This window comes from Amblyomma maculatum, chromosome 5 (genome assembly GCF_055883805.1).
Source record: "Amblyomma maculatum isolate TAMU_Amacu chromosome 5, ASM5588380v1, whole genome shotgun sequence".
Classification (NCBI taxonomy): domain Eukaryota; kingdom Metazoa; phylum Arthropoda; class Arachnida; order Ixodida; family Ixodidae; genus Amblyomma; species Amblyomma maculatum.
In genome coordinates, this window is record NC_139348.1 from 137,826,017 (window position 1) to 137,843,141 (window position 17,125).

Genomic DNA, 17,125 nt, shown 5'->3' on the forward strand with positions numbered 1-17,125 from the left:
TTCAAATCATGCAAAGTTTGAACTCGGCAGAGCCTTTTATGTTTTTGCAGAAGCGAAGGAATCACTTTGAATAAACTGAAAGCCCGTATTAAGTGTTTAAAACCTATTGCACTTCCACTGTTCTGTTTTTACTGCTCAAGAGACTCCAGGATGCATGCTTGCGAGTGAGTGAGAGAGCAGGAGGATTAGCTCTTCTTTGTTTCTAACTTCTCAGTCTATTTACTCAGCGTGCATAAGCCTGTGTGTGACAGGCCAGTGTTACAAAGTATACCGCCACGAAGTATACTGTCACGAAGTATACTGTCACGAAGTACACAGTCACAAAGTCATCATCAGCCTGACTATACCCACTGCAGGGCGAAGGCCTCTCCCATATTTCTCCAATTAACCCGGTTCTGTGCTCCTCTCTTCGCACTACATGTCCTGCCCATGCCCATTTCTTCTTCTTGATTTCCACTAGAATGTCAGTAACTTGAGTTATTTCTCTGACCCACTCTGCACGCTTTCTATCTCTTCTTAATCTTAATGAAGTAGTGGGATCCTAAGTGCATTTGCTCCTGCAGTGCAGTGGCATGTACTGTTAAAATTGTGCGCCTATTATGTTGTGTGCATGTTGTGCCAGTCTTTCTTGCGTGCCCTGGAGACATGGCCTCTCTTCCCTCCGCACAGCATTCCTGCCGATGCGGCAGCTGTGGCGATGGTCGGGCAAGAGCTTCCGCCGACCTGGGCTCAAGGGCAAGGCCAAAAAGGAGTTCTACAAGGCCATCTTCAGGGGCAAGGAATCCATTCGGGTGAGTGACAGTCGTGTTTGCTCACTGGCTACAAAGCTGCTAAAATGAGCAACAAGCTTGTGAAGGACTACGCATGTATATACGTGACACTTTATAAGGTGCCAGGTTTGCACAGTTTGAAGGTGGCTGCAGTTTGGAAGGTAAACTTGTGAAGGTATTTCTTACTGGGAACTGTAAGCAGTGAGGGAAACAACAACAGCGGAAGTGAGAAAAAAATAGATTAAAATGACCAAAAATGTCGAACTTCTCCAGAGTATAAGTGGATGTCAGTGGTTTGATGATATTACACAGCCAGCCAATCAGAAGGCTGCGTCAGACTGTAGCCTGAATGCTGTGAGACACCGACGTCTTTCTCTGAAAAATTGCACATCATCAATCGGAGGTCAGAGTGACAGTCGTATCTTAACGGAATAGGTAATTAGATGCAGAGTTTTGTCGATTAGGAGTCAACAATGTGGTGGCAGCACTAATGCTTTTGCATTCTACCAATACAGTTTCTGCAATGACCTCGTAAGTTTTTCTTTTAAGGGGGGACACGGGTCTTTGGAAGCCAAAAATCGCGAAAAAATCGACTTTTCAGTTTTGTAATATTCGTGACTATGAGGTCATTCCCTAAATGTTGGTGAAGTTTCAAAGTAGAAATGCTGATAGTTTTCGAGAAAAAGCCGAATAACGGTAGTATTTCGGCCGAAAACTTCGCAAAAGTATCTCAAAAATGGTCATTTTGCGCCGCGCACCGCTTTCAACTGACGCGCCGTCTTGGTCTCGTTTGAAAGAGCGTCTCTTCTTTCTTTTTTCCATCGGAGCTGAGCGCGCAGCGTCTCTTTGTTAGCCGTAGAGAAGCAAAAAAAAACAAACATGAAATACTGCTGTGCCATTGGTCTACGGCTATCACGTGACGAAATGGGCACTTCTCATTGGCCCACGCCATTTTTTTTACTTCGGCTCCGAACGGACACGTCGCCATTTTGAAAAAGTCTGTCGGCGAGGTTCACGACGCCAACCATGCCTCGTCCGTACCGCAAGTTCCACAGTGTCCACAAGTTTGGAAAAAGACGCAAAAAGGCGCCTAAACAGCAAGGTGATGCGTTGCAAGAACATCCGGCGGCTCCCGAAGCAAGTCATCGAGACGACGCAGTTGAACGTGCGACGGCTGGCTCCGCAGCCGAGTTCGGTGACGCGGGCGGCAGCCAGCAACGAACGCGCGTTGACACGACGTTTTTGAGCCCCCAAGACCTGCAGCGACGGCAAGAACAAGCGAACGCCCAAATTGCCTCGTTATCATCAATATCTGCGACCGAGCGCAAGCTGCAGACCCTTCACACCGAGAAAAGCGGCGCGGTTCCATCAGCGGCGACAGCAGCGGCAGCATATACAGTCGTCGATCTGTCGGCAATCAACCGGCTGCTCGAAAAAACCGTGTGCCAACAGTGTGGTAGCACCGTGACCATCGAGAAAAGCGACCGTGAATACGGGGTTGCTGTGCAGTTGTTTTTGCGATGTTCAGTGTACGGCGACGTAGCGCGCGAGTGGAGTTCACAACGTATGGCTGGAAGTGCTAAGTGCAATCCATTCGAAGTGAATATTCTCGCTGCTCATGCCGCGCAAACCACAGGAAACGGCCAAACAGCCCTGAATGACTTTTTTTCAACCATGGGAATTTCCCACCGGGGCCTTCACAACAAAACTTACCAGGCGCACCTGAAATCAAAGCTAAGTCCTGCCGCAGTGCTGGCTGCTGGAAGTGTGCTGACCGGTTGCGCTTCAGCAGTGAAGGAACTATACAAGGAGCTCAATTTTGGAAACACTGGAAATATTGTGGTCTGTTTTGACGGAACGTGGATGACGAGAGGGCACCAGTCTCACATTGGCGTGGGCACTGTGATAGAGCTCTTCTCAGGGTATGTGCTAGACTTTGTTGTGCTGTCCAACCACCGCCTTGGCTGCAAAAATGCACCTAAAGAGGATGACCCCCAGTACAATGCATGGCAAGAAAACCATGTATGCCAGAAAAATACCAACGCAAAATCTGGGCAGATGGAGGTTGAAGCAGCTGTGATGCTCTTCCAACGATCCCTCGAGCGGCACGGCCTGCGCTACACCACCATGCTCTGCGATGGGGACAGCAAACATTTTCGTGCGGTAGAAGAGGCTAAGGTGTATGGTTTTATACCAGTCGAAAAAGAGGACTGCGTAAACCATGTACAGAAGCGAATGGGGAGTGCCTTGCGGAATCTTGTACAGAAAACCAAAGCAAAGCATGGTGAAAGCTTGAGTGGCAAAGGTCGACTCACTGCAGACGTTATAGCCAAACTGAGCAGCTATTATGGCTGGGCATTAAAATCGAATGCAGGGGATGTTGACAAAATGCATCAAGCAGTCATGGCCACATATTATCATGTCACATCGACAGATAAGCACCCGGACCATAGCCTATGCCAGCACGGCACCAACTCTTGGTGCAAGTATAATGCTGCCATTGCAAGGGGAGAGCAGCCGCCCAAACACCGGTACAACCTGCCCGACTACGTCAGCCAGGCACTGCTACCAGTGTACAAACGCCTTGCCGACAAGGATCTACTCGGCAGGTGCCAGCGAGGACATACACAGATTGCGAATGAGGCATTACATTCAGTGATTTGGTCTTTGATGCCGAAGACAAAGCATGCCTCACTCATTTCTGCTGAAGCGGCTGTCGCTGAAGCAGTCATGAAATTTAATTCTGGCACACAAGAGGCGGCATCACGAATTCTTCAGGAGCTCCAAGTGGAGCCAAACCACATAACTAGTGTGAGAGCACGGGAGAAGGACTCTCGCCGAGTTACAAGCTCCGAGCGGAAGCGTGCAGCCTCGGCGTGCTTTGTCTCTGATGTAAAGCGGCGTCACCAAGCAAAAAGTGATGAAAGTTACTCACCTGGGGCATTCTAAAGCTGAAATCTACTTTCTGTCACATAACTGTGCATAAAGAGTGCATTAAAAATATTGTATTTTGTTTTTTCCACTTTTCTCAGTTTGGCTATTTTCTTCGCATAGCAACCTACTGACAAGCATATCTCAGCCTCTGCTCATCAGATTTTGATCACTCTTGTGTCGTTTAGTAACTAAATAGCTGATGTTTGCAATAAGGGTTTGAGATAGTGGCCAGGAGTACACACAAATTTTTTATCTGCTAAAATTATTCAAACTAAAATTGGGAGTTCTTCAACCATAATTTTGGACGACCATAACTTTTTAACCACAAGAGCCAGAAGCATGCTGTTACCCTTGTTGCAATCCTTGATGCTTCTAGAATCTAGCAATATGCAGATTATGAGCATCCATGCAGCAGTTTTCTCCAAAACCTTGTCAGAAACTCATGAAAAACTGCATATGGCTGAAAAAAATTTTTTTTTTTGTAAAATCTAATTCCATATTTGAAATCTGCATACTGAAATACATATGACTACTAATTTTCATCTTGGCAGCTTCAGTATTAAAAATTTTTCCTTAAAGACTCATGTCCCCCCTTAAGCACTTTGAGCTGCACATCCTTCATTGAACTCTGCAGTTCTCCTTGCGTTGGGATGCAGATGGCAGTGAGGAATAGTCCAAGATTGAGACCAAGTTATCGATAATAATAATAATAATAATAATAATAATAAATTTTTTTTTGCCTCAACAGTTACACATTCCAAAAAGTGCAATACCACATTCTGTAGATGGGCGAGACAAGCTTAGCCATAATTTTGGTGAGTGAGAGTGATAACATGTCTACCTAAACTCTTGCCGCAGTTAGAGACTGTCATTGAAGTGGGCTTTCTCTGAGTGCTGTGTTGTAGACTGCAAAGTGCTGCGCACAGTTGTACAGCGTGCTTTCCCATTTTGCTCTTTCGAATGTTTCCGAGTTTAAAAGCATCAGCCATCAGTGAGTCGGAATTGTGCAGGGAAACGAGACTTGCTGTGGTTGATGCAACATGTGAGCGAAGACAGTCGAGTTGCTTTGTGATGATGCAACATCTGATGGTGCTGATGAAAAAGCTAGGAAGTGGCCGAGGGGAGCTCACAAATCATGGTCGGCACTGCGCAGGTGGGCGACTGTGCGGTGTTCCTGTCGACGGGACGGCCCAACCTGCCATACATCGGCCGCATCGAGACCATGTGGGAGGGCTGGGGCGGAAACATGGTGGTACGCGTCAAGTGGTTCTACCACCCCGAGGAGACCAAGGGGCTGGGAAAGCTCAGGCACCCCAAGGTGAGCAGGCCTGCCTACTCTGATTAGCTGTCTAATTAGCTAATTAGATCTGTTGTCCGTTTGTGGTGGACAGCACACAGGCAAGAAGAGCTTCTTCAGTTTTGGCCTTGCTTTATATATGAGGTAGTCCGATGCGATCTGCCATGGTGATAGTGTTACCTCTCGTTAATTCGGTCTTCGAGAGCTCGGAAGACACGCTGAAGTTTAAGGGACAGTCCAATGACATTTTCAGCAACATCTTTCTTGCTTCGTTGGAAAGCTGCATCCCAAAATTAATGAATACCTGGCTGTGGAGGTGAAAAACACGGTGGAACTGTTTAAAACTTGATTTTTTCGTATTGTAGTGTCAGTCCGCTTCTGCAAACACTGACATTGTGGACACGACATAATACAGTTAGTATAGCAACTCTATGCAGCTCTATGAACGCGAAAACTGCTGCACCACTGAAGTTTCTTGCAACACGTGTCATTTTCTAGGATACACAGATTTTGTTAAAACTGAGGCTACCAAAATAGCTTTAAATAAAAAGAATTGAACAAATAAATAAACCCGGTGATATCTACGGAAAATGCCAACAACAGTTTTTGCTAATAGCGTGCTACTACAACTATGGTGGCATCTTTGTTTGTGTGGTTTTCTGCTTTGAACGCATTTTAAAAGCGAATTAAAGGAAGGTTTAGGAATAAAAGTAGCTGTAATTTTTTGGAAGAGAAAAAAAAGTAGGCTGCCTTAACATAAATACCCGTCTGTATGATGCTGTGGCATAGTCATAAAATGTAGTATGTTCACTTCAGACCCTCCAAATAGATTAATGTTAATAGCAACAAAAGGACACAGTATGGATCCGCCGTCTGCCTAAACCTGACATTCCTAACATAAATTACTGGTAAAACCTCGAGCTCTTCCCTTGATGCTGCCGGCAAGTAGTCAGATCTACCAGAATATGCCAATATTTTTATACTCGTCTCCATCACCAGACTGTTCTTTCAACCAAAAGTTCGAATGGGCCTGAAAAAAATTCCGAAAACTATTTGCATCATAGTAATTTTATCAAGTGAAAACCTGTATGATTGTTGTCTGCATTTGAAACAAACCCAAGGGAGAATGACTGTCTTTCCCGGGTTCGTCAAATGTTTGGCTTTGTGTACACTGTCGGTAATGTTGAAGCAGTCCAAAATCTTTAAGGCATCCGCTGCCTTTTTCTCAGTACAACGCAGTGGCAGTAGTGCCTTTTCACAGAACATCCTCGTCGCGTCTTGAGGATACTTCACTGCACAGCACAGCACTGCACGTGGCCAGCACGCAGTTTTGGCATGCCGCAAGCGGCATGTGGATGTACGAGTGGGATATATGTGTAGGCTTTAAAGCAGTGCGACGTCATTCCAAAATCCGCGCTCCTAGTTTGAATTACCTGAATTTACGGAGGACGGAGGTCAAATTAACTAGGTAGGTTTCACTGTAATTGAAATGCGTCTACGTCAGGCAACTCTGCCTCTTACTTTTGTGGTGATGAATAAAAAAGGAAAATACTATTTAAAATTTTGATGTGCATGTGTAGTGGAATGCAAGTGAGGCACGAGATTTACAATAGATAAGTGAAAACGAAGTGCTGCAACAAACTACCACAGACTATCTCCCCAAATTGGCTATCAAATTGGGGCCATTGTTGCCGCACAAGCACCGATAAAAAGTCGTCAAATTCTGCATATTATACGCAGGCGCAAGCTCGGGACCACGGTCGAAAAAATATGTACTGCCCTTGTACAGCTTTTTCTATGACGCAAAGTTAGACTCAACGGGAAAGCGGTTACTCTAGGACTAACCCACTCAGATAAAGTATGCTTCTGGAGTTGACACGAGCAAGAGGGTCGAACAGAAAGGTGCATTACTTACATCGAACAGCAAAATCAAAATTTTGTTGGCTGAGCTAAAATTTTATATATACTGGCACATCGGCATTTTGTCCATTTTTGCACCTACTCTGAGTTGGGCGAAAGCCTAAATTGAAGGTCTGAAACCAACTCCAGGTTCGGCCCAGGGAAAGCCAACTACCGCATTCACTCGATTCTAAGCATCCCCCCTTTTTTTTCACGAACGCAATGCCGAAAGTGAGCGGGGTGCTTACATAATCTTGAAAATATGGTGTCTAGTTTTTTGTTAGGATGCGTTGACGCAAACACCGCACAAAGCAAACGAGTCTCTGACGTATGTGTGTCTTCACACCGTACGCAGGGTGCACTCTTCCAGTCTCCGCACGAAGACGAGAACGACGTGCAGACCATCTCGCACAAGTGTGAAGTCCTCTCCTGGGAGGAGTACAAGGCATCCCGGGCGATCCGCGACGAGGCCATCGCTGATGTCTACTACCTCGCCGGAAGCTATGACCCCTACGGCAACCACATCTCGATTGAGCCCTCATTAGCTGCATTGTGATCTGTCACCAGGCGTCAACACCTTGGCTCGCTCTGAGAGCCGGGGCTTGTTTAAGGCTGAAGAAGAACAAAAAAAAAAAAAGGAGAGAGAAAAAAAAGGTAGCACCCAGGACTACTGATTGCTTGCCAGGAGGAGGCAGTCTTTGAGACATGCAGTGATTCTCAAAGAAAGTGCTCCCATTCGGGTGCATGGATTTCCCGTCCCATGCAGTGTTTCTGCACAGAAATGTAACTAACTGAAATATGTTACGACAGGCAGGCTGGACTATTTGATTGTAAACAAACGCAAGATGAGCGGTGCTTTCTGAAGGCACTCATGCTAAATCCGCAGCCAAAGCCTGTCTCTTTCGAGCCGATTTGAAGCCCTTTAACATTTTATTCTCTCGTATTAACATGCTTGCGGTTGTTCACACCTCGTGTTACAAAGCTCGTGTGATAAACAAGCCACGGAAACCGCGAGTAAGTCTCCGTGGTGCCCACTTGTCGTAATGTATATATATACAAGGCAAACGCTTTTCACTCCGAAGCGCGTCGAAATCGTCATCTGTCTCTCCCAGGACGGGCACGGCACACCCACGGCTGGCAAACAATCAGTGTCTCATTGCAGCATCTTGCAATGCGAGGGCTCTCTTCATCTTCTACAAAGAGAGGGCATATCAGCGGATGTCAGGGGCCAGTGTTGATATATAAACAGGGCGGGCTGTCTTCCAAAGACGGGGAGAATATATGTAAAGGGGTTCGAGCTGTCTTCTGCGTTTTTCATTTTTTTTAAGTTAATGTTATTATTATTATTATTCCCCACGTTGCGTTTTTGTCACCGTTCTTGTGTCCTTCCACGGACTGTCATTTTATATTTTTTTTTACGTACACACAAACACACACGTACACCTTCTCTTATTGTGATGTGGCCGTGGAAAAGGCTTTCCACGGGAAGGGCACGTGCATTGCGGTCGTTGCTATTGTACCGCCGGGTGGAGACCGAAATGGCGGAACGGAAGTGTCCGTCGGAGCTTTTGGAAGGGCGACAGTGTACAGTTATTTGTACTATACTCTCTCTTTCTGGCTGTCTCTCGTCTCGTGTGTGCACCAACAAAACATTGTCTCATGTCTCCGTTTTCGTTCTTTTTACTTTTTCTTATAGTTTCTGAAAACAAGGCTACAGGCAGCCCTCTAAGAGATGCAAACTTGAAGCGCTAGTGGTATTAAAAAGATACGCACATTAAGCTTTGATTGTGTGGTCCTCTTTCTAAGTAAGGATGCGCAGGGCATTAGTAAACTCGTATTACTGTATAGAATTTGTCGTACACCCAGTTAAATAATTTTCGAGTGAATTTCATTTCTCTTGTTAAATTAGTTTATTAGTTGCACTGTCAGTCAGATGGTGGCTTTGATGTCAAAGTTAGTTCAGGATATGTGAGGCATGAAAACAAAACTTTGATGAGCAGCCGTAATGTCGCAGTTTTCTGAACTGAATCGTGACATCGTAGGCACCATCGAAGTGTTCTCAAGCCACAGTTAAAATAGTGCGGAAATTCAGTCATAAATTATTTACTGGGCCTGAATGAATCCCATCCATGTATACTAGTGCCTTGTGCACCATTCCAAAGTAGAAAACACTAAACAAAAAACGAGATGTCCATTGCCTGCGAGCACGTATGGCTGAAATTGCCTTCGAGACAATTCTGTACAGGTTAGTTTCTCGGGGGGGCTGTTGCCTAGGCTTGTCGTTTTCTCCAGTCGTCTTCTCGCATATCTTGCAGCTCATCTTTTCTTAACGCACACAGCATGTAGTAAGTAACCTGCGCGAGATGCCGTGGCTTCCCGGCATGGTGGCATGTCTCACCCCTCCGTCTCTATGCATTTTCTCCCTCCCTCACATGTCTGGAAGCGTGATGGAGGGTCGTGGAAAACTCGTGCTCCCACGTCGTCAAAGTTCTTTCGCCGTTTGTAACAAGCCGCGCGTTGCTGCCGCCCCTTGTTAGTTAGCAGCAGCAGTGGCCACCGCTCTCTGCACGTGACAGGTGCGAGCGCAGTTGCGTGCATTCTTTTTTGTGTGTCACTGTCGTGGTCATCATGGCTATAGAGAGTCATTACATCATTGCATACACGTGTCGTGCATTTCACCCACCTCGCGAAAAAAACTTGCATCTGGTTGCTTCTCTTTCGTCGTTTGCTTTTTCCTTTCGGTGCATTGCGGCAAGTTTTCTTTTTTATTTCTGCTGCATTGTCAGAGTTGATTTTGAAAATGGCTGTGGTCGAAGACGTTTAGAGTTTGACGAGTGACCTTGGCTGTCACAAAAAGTGAAAAGGTTAAGAGTGTGCGTTGAGTATGCGGCGTTTTCTGTCCCACACGTGCTTTGAGGCTGGCCTCGACGAGGGAAAAAAGTATCCCCTTTGCAGGGCAGTTGTTGTAGTGTGTTGCACGGTTAACTAATGCACCACGCACTTTTGCAAATGGTTACTGTCTATATCGGGCAACATCGAGAGCAGACTCTTGGCGAAACCTGTGCTCCCGTCTGACATTATTCTAAACAAACGTATACTGGGCTGTGTCAAGGCCTTTGGTAAGACTTGATCTTGCAGCAGAATCGAGCACTGTGAACACGAGTGTTTCGCGTTTCTGCAGTGCTTAACAGTGAACACTAAACAGAGTATGTAGCAACACTTGTTGGCTGACTCAACCTTTGGACAACACAAGTTCAATAGTCATTTTAGTGATGTCCACCGAGGCCTGTACAGCTTCCGAGTGGTATCAAGAGGTTTTTTTTGAGGGAGGTGCTTGGAAGCAGGAACGTTGCATGCATTATGAGAGAAAGCGCATCTAAACTGCTTTAAAAAAGAAATGCTTCAATGCTGTTTATGCAGATTGTCAGTCATTGTCTTAACCACCCCTTGTGCGGTCTCCAAGAGAGAAACGTGCTCAAAGCCGTAGTGGCCTGGGATGATCAGGGTCGCCTCATCATCAGATCTCGTTAGGGTGAGGTGTTGTAGGGTTGAGTCAGCCCGACATGTCCGTGCCATGGAGTTTAGCCGCAACAATTGCGACAGTATTGATGACCGGTTGTGCACCGATTGCCAGGCCTGCAAAGTTAGCCAGCCTTGATCGCAAGTTGTGGGCCGGAGGTAGGGATGGTGCACGATTGACGACAGCTAGTCCAAGAAATGCCGGTGCTGAGCAGCGCATGCTGCATTTGTTGTTGTGTACAATGAAGCCACCCCGTTGGTACTGCTGGTGCATGAGTCGCTGGAAAAGGGGCGCTGCTTTCAGAAGAGTTCTCAGAGCTGCCGGTTTGTGGCTGTACTTGACCTAGCTAGAACAGAGTGAAATTGAAGTGTGCTGGGGGTCGCAGTTTGGTTAAGGGATAATTGAGCAAGTGCACTATAAAGGTAACACACTAACCGTGGCCACCTGTGAACAAGCAAACATCTGCAACGCACAATGCAGTCCCAGAGCCGATACACGGCTAAAAATGGGGCCACTTTATAAATAGGCTCGAATGTGTGCATCACTTGGAATTGCAGTGCGTGTCATTCTTTCCTGTCTGCATGCTGTGTAATATCAAATGGAGTATATTCAATATTCTGGAAACAGCGTAGTAAATTCAAAACCTATCCAATGTTCTTCAGGTAGTCTGGAAGAACGAAGAGAGTCTTTTGGAGGTGTTAGCATCATGGCTCCCCTACATTAAATGGTCTCACTTAGTTATGTGCGCTCTGTGCTTTTTGAGAACAATGAACCAAGTATGTTGTAATTTCACATTGGGGGGCCTGTCCATACATTTTTCAGTGGTGCAGCTTGCATATCTGGCCAGCTTAGAAGACATACTCATCTGAAAGCAGTTTCCCGTGTTAAGGGAGTTGACTGTGTAACAAGTCCACCAAGTGCTTGTTGGGTCTAGATGGAAGTGTTGAAACGATATGAGAGTTTGGCGACAGGGTTTTGACTGCAGCAACGTTTGTGGCTCCGAAGAGAGTTTATTTTTGTAGGTGCGATGGTTGCGTGACCGCAAAGGTCTTCAGTTTTCTGTACATAGGCAAGTTGCCAGCTTATCTCCTCTGCAGTTGAGTTGCCTTACTTGTTCTTTCTCTTGCCCTCTCTGCTAACAGGAATGAAAGCCGACTGTGATTTCACTTGTTGAAAAAAAGGAAGAAGCGAGGGTCGTTGAATGTTGGCGCCTAGGGTTTCCATCTCTTTCTGCGGAGCTTTTTTTTTTTCTTTTCTGACGAGTTCCTCCAGGAGCAACCAGTATGGGCGAAGAAAGTTTTATGTGGAAATGACAGAAGAAAAAAAAAAGTGTGTTACAAAGTCTGTTGTGCCATACGTATGTTCTGGGTACTGTTTGGGTGGCAAGAAATGTTGCATACCGTTCCTTGTTGTTTGTGTTTTTGTTTGCGCTTGGCTGGCGTCGATTTGCAAAGGGCGCTTGTTGACGCAAGACGGGGAAGTGCCCTGTGCAGTATGGCGACTATGTGTACTTGCCCTTGTTTTTTTTTTGCGTGCATCGAGGCTAGGTGCAATGCTCAGTTTGCCGAGTCCTTTTGGACTTTTTTTTTTTTTTTTTCTCACTTTTCCTGTTGACGGTTTGCTCTGGAGAAGATTCTGATTTAGGAGCTACTTTATTATGGCAGAAATGGCCAGAAATTATCGGCCCGAGGGCAAATGTAATTCGAAACATGCACCTACCTGCACATCCTATACAAATAGCATTTGGCATTTGAAAAAAGTGGGGTGGCTAACACTGACAGTAGTATATTGCTAGGTTTTGCAATAAAATTGAAGGTGCACAAGACTGGACTCTTGACATATGTTTACCATTCATTGAGAATTTTCCCCCTCCATTTTCTGAACCTGCACAAAGTGCAGCTGCATCATTGGCTCTCAGTTTAAGGTATGTGGGGACTGCATACAAGGTAGTATAATGTTGCAGCTTGTTGCTTGCTTTCAGTAGCTCTAGTAGTCGAGCACCCAAGAAATATTGGTCAAACTCGATCATGTACTGGGAGAATGCCCTTGTGGTAGAAGTTTTGGTACTGGTAGAATGCCCTTGCGGTAGAAGTTTTGATACTGGGAGAACGCCCTTGCACTAGAGGTTTCATTTGTTGTTTAAGCATGACTCGCAAAAATCTTTGTCCACTTGGTGGGTTGCACGTGGCAACGTTTACAGAAACACGTCAGCAGCACACCGCCTTCTCCAGAGCAGCTCGGCAACAGTTTCAGCTTGCTCCATCGGTTCTGCATTGCTCAAGGCTCTAGTTTCATTTTTTAGCTTTTGTTCATCGACTTTGCCCAGATCTCCGAGGGGGAAACAGTCTTCTCCCTCAGCACCTTGTGCTTTTGTGTCATTTCCCCCCCCTTTTTGTGCATCTTTGTCTTAGCCATACAGGACAGCTGTCTAGTTTGTACAGAGCTTGTTTCTCTCCGCACATGTCCAAGTGACCACTGTGACCGACAATGCGCTAGCTACGCACTTAATAAAAAGGAATCCATAAAAAATACTGTGTTGCGTACTGCTTTGTCCAAGGAGTTTCATGTTTTTCAGCATCAATGGCTGGAATTCGCGTGCCTGAATCTAAACGTGAAGTTATGTTAGGTGGTTCATTATCTCAACTATTGGTGTTGTCTAATAAAATGAGAAAAAGATACGAGAGCTACCAACACCTGTAGAATTACAAGTAATGCAATAAACAGGGAGTGGTAAAACACACACAGTGATTGAGCGGACAAAGAATGTTATGCAAGAAAGGCAAAGATTGCCTAGTTATCAAGGTGTGTACATATGTTATCTGCATATTTTTTGAGTGTCGCTTGTGTTGGTGCCTCTCTATTCTTCCATTATTTACGACCGCACCCTTCCATTCTTATTGCTATTCTAATGATTTGCTCAAAATGAACCTTCAGGTGTTAGTAGTACTTGTGTAGATTTATTGCATAATATTTGACAAAGCTGGGCATTTACAGCTATGCTCCATTATGCGCCGTTTTGTACTGTGCGATGACGACTTTGATATTTGATTTCGTTCAGCACCGGCTGGGTGTACATGCTGCATGGTAAATACAAGCCAGGACTCTAGCGTTAAAAGAAGTCCTAACATAAAGCATAGATAAAAAGGTATTTAGCACAAATTTTAAAAGGGTTAAAATCAAAGTACCATGCTGGTTCTTAATGGGAGGCATCATTTGATGCATACCACAAGACTGAGTAGCTTCTTTAGCCTAGCAAGTTGTTTCCAACAAACAAATGGCAGGTACAGATTTCTTTTTTCCAACTCACTGTGCAATAAGCACAAGGTGGTACATTGCAAACATTTTATCACTGTTCCTAGCACATGCAGATCTCAGGTTTGTTTCAAGCTCTTATCTTTATCAGAAGCGCACCACATGTTCGGATCCCCCTGGGAATGTACAGATTGTAAACACCTTTTGAGTGCGGGAAAAAGAAGCCCCCTCCATTTTCGAATTGCGTGTCAATAAACATCCCTGCATTCAGTTACAGCTTCCAGAACAAAAAACATGGCGAGCTCTTGAAATCTGCAGAGGTTATTTCTGACAGCTGAAAGGTGCACTAACTGCCTTGAAAAAAAAAAAAAGTCAAGTTTGTACACGTAACGGTCCTTCACACTGCATACAATCAGCTACTTTGACTCAAGTTGCTCGAGGCCCTCTTGAATCAAACTACCAACTGCCAAAAATGAGAGAAAGAAGCATTGATCATCACAGGTACAGACTACAACGCAGCATTTCAAACAAGGCACTCTTTTTTTTTTCCTTTGTTTTCATTAGCTTTTCAAGAATATTTTACACACTTCCAGCGAGGCATACTGGATTGCACCTTTGTCTGCCATGGACTTGAGTGATCCTCTGCCTCCTATCAACAAGAAAACATTTTTTCTGGGCATTCTCTACACACGAGAATGAATTAGAAAAAGAGGATAAGCATGTTGTCAACTATAAGAACATAAGGTCAACGAGGCCCCCTTCCAAGGTCTCTCTCCGTGATTTGCAAGGACAGAGCTTCTTTGTTCCCGCAAGAAGAAGCGCAAAGCAGCCAGCATCTTCGCCTTCGCGTGGTCGTCAAGAACTGCCGTGTTTGGTGATGTCTATGTGCCTTCTTCGTAAACAACATTGCCCAAGTATCTCTAGCTGTATGCTTGGAGAGTTCCAGAGTCCCCATTGCGCCACACTTGGTACAGCCTCCAGAGCACGACACCAACGGCCAGGCCAGCCGTAATGATGTGGGCGGCTCGTTTTTTTCGCTCGTCCCTTCGCACCAGCACCAATGGCTGCGGATTGGCCAGTTCCCGCAGGGGTAGCCGGTCCAAGACTGCACGGTCCTTCTCAACCTGGTAGTGGATGCAAGGGTCCGTGGCCCACGACACGGAGTACAGTGCTGCACAGAAGGCGCTGACGCCAGCCAGTGGGGCGCCAATCACAAACAGAGTGTGGGCGGAAGACGGTGTAGGAGACGGCGGACAGAGAAGAAGCGTGGTTGCCAGTGATCCAACTCCCGAGAGGAGAGATGTCTGGTGGAGACAGTTTCCCAGTGCTATCCAACGGGCTGTTTCCTCCCCTAGCCGCCGGGGTTCCACAATGATGGACGCTGGTCCTGCCTCCAGAGCACGATCAAAGTCCAGCTCGAATGCCTCATGCGAGTTCTCGCCTTCGTACAACTCGTGGATGATCACCCACTCTGGAACGTCTATGTATTCACTGGAAACATGCACAGAAACACCTGTAATCAGTCTGTATAAAGTGCATACAGTAAACAAGATCTGACCATAACATATTTCTGGGAAAGCATTTATTTGCTTTTCCAGCATGGAAGGATACTCCAATACAAACTTTAGCAAAAAACTTTCACAAAGCAGCAAGGCTGACCAGAGCCAAGGTAAAGTCGCAGTCGCATCAATTGGTGGAAATTATCACTTCCATTACATCTGTCTGACAAGGTGATGACAGCGTCTGTCACCTGCCTCGTGCACCCTTTAAAACGAACAAAAAAAAAAAAGTTCTTAAAGGACACAACTAGGTCAACTAAACTGGTCTTTTAATGTCCCACCTTCTAGCCCACACAGTCATGCTCAGCTAATTATAGTACAACACTGCCCTAACAGATACCGCCAAACAACCTCGCAGGAGGAGGTAAGACTGCCTCAAGTCTCGGAGCGGTCCAACGACACTGTGCAGTGTGAAGGACGTGGGACCAGCCGGTCGAGCTATCTTATCGACTAAGTCGGCACTGTCGCGACATCGGCGGGTCATCGCAATAATTCGTTTACCCCTTTGCGTACGCTATTCCTGCAACGCCGCGTGTGTATTAAGCGCCACAAATCGCAGACTCGAAAGCAGGGGTCGAGCGCTAACATCATGCATAATCAATTTGCTCAAAAGTGGGCAAAGGAGGGGGAGTAAACGCATCTAAGCTGTTTTTCTAGAACAATACAAACGCAGAACGATCGCTAGACTCACTGTTTACAAAGCTTGTAACAGGAAAGCTTATTAGGCCACGCGTGATTTAACTACTAAGCGGGCTACCGTGGAGTGCTCGGAACGAAATTCCTAGTAGCGTCTGATCAAACCGCAAGCATACGCTTTTTATTAACTTGCACAAAACCAAAGTTAAAACACGCTGACACATCCTGAGAATCACTACACCGCGCACTACAGGCTGCGAGAAACCTGCCTACGACGCCTTTTGGGCTTTCTCATGAGGTCGGTAAACTTCGCCGACCTCTGAGTCAGTATGCAATGTAAACTATCCACGAAGATGCCAATGACCTCGTCACACAGATTTGCAGCTGGAGTACACAGTGCATTACTGACACGCGAACACCGGACGAGTAAACAGGTTATTTTCCTTGGAGTCGCACAAAGGCTCTTCACAGCGAGGCGACATCGAACAAGCTTGAACACGACGGTTGTTGACGCGCAGACCTACTTCTCGACACTGTCACGCATATTTCGACTGTCACGTCGGCACCGTATTGAGAAAAGGTGCACAATGCACGCGCTGTTTCTGTAATAATAAACTGATCACATTTTCCGCAGGGGATCACTTTGAACCACGGTACCGTTCCTAGTCATGTGGTCGCTGCTAATTCGAAAGAACAGTAGTCGTTTTTTGGCCAGCGTCAAGCAATGATGCCGGCATGATCGCATACACAAGGAATGGCTGCGAAATGCGCATTCTGAAAACTTTAGCATGTTGACTGCACAAAAGAAAGGACACGCAGTGATAACTTACGTCTTCTCCATCGCTGTTTACCGCAGGAGGCCAACTGACTGGCTTGGGCCGTCGACTGCACCAAGCCCTGGCCCAACCGCAAGTTCGAACTTGGCAGAGCGAGCACTACGCGATTTCTCGTTGAAATGTTTTCATTAAAATGAAGCAGCGGTAAGGTAAACGGGTGGTTTGGACGGAACTTTTTAAGCGACACTACGTCGTTAGGTTTTCGCAAAGCAAAAAAAAAAAAAAAAGACACTATTTTTAGATTTTTGCAGTGAGTCGCTTCGCCAGCTTCGTCATCGCATTTGCCGAAGGCGCAAGTTGGCGTTGCTATAGTGTTGCTTCAAGCGACGGTGTTGTTAATTCGTCTACTTTCGTTGCGACGACACTAACAAAATACTTCAGTTGCCTGATTTGCTTCAAAAAATTTGAGCTTTCAGTGCAAA

General features: G+C 45.9%; 2 protein-coding genes across 5 annotated transcripts in view; one reads left to right on the top strand and one right to left on the bottom strand.

Annotated features, from left to right (window-relative positions):
- The window catches only part of wge (BAH domain and coiled-coil containing protein winged eye), a 170,347-nt gene extending 162,031 nt beyond the window's left edge, over nucleotides 1-8,316 (top strand). For all 4 annotated transcript variants that reach the window (XM_084604474.1, XM_084604476.1, XM_084604475.1 and 1 more), the window contains 3 exons: nucleotides 670-791; nucleotides 4,858-5,022; nucleotides 7,256-8,316. In XM_084604474.1, the coding sequence (XP_084460600.1) occupies nucleotides 670-791; nucleotides 4,858-5,022; nucleotides 7,256-7,456 (488 nt within the window). In that variant the 3' untranslated portion in view covers nucleotides 7,457-8,316. The remainder of the gene's footprint in view (nucleotides 1-669; nucleotides 792-4,857; nucleotides 5,023-7,255) is intronic.
- A 5,711-nt stretch (nucleotides 8,317-14,027) lies between these two features.
- Pmi (Transmembrane protein Pmi) lies at nucleotides 14,028-16,918 on the bottom strand. Its single transcript, XM_084604478.1, has 2 exons — nucleotides 16,698-16,918; nucleotides 14,028-15,163 (listed from the first exon to the last, which is right to left on the bottom strand). Exons 1-2 carry the CDS (start codon nucleotides 16,706-16,708, stop codon nucleotides 14,593-14,595), a joined length of 582 nt encoding a protein of 193 aa, XP_084460604.1. The 5' UTR covers nucleotides 16,709-16,918; the 3' UTR covers nucleotides 14,028-14,592.
- Between the last annotated feature and the right edge of the window lie 207 nt (nucleotides 16,919-17,125).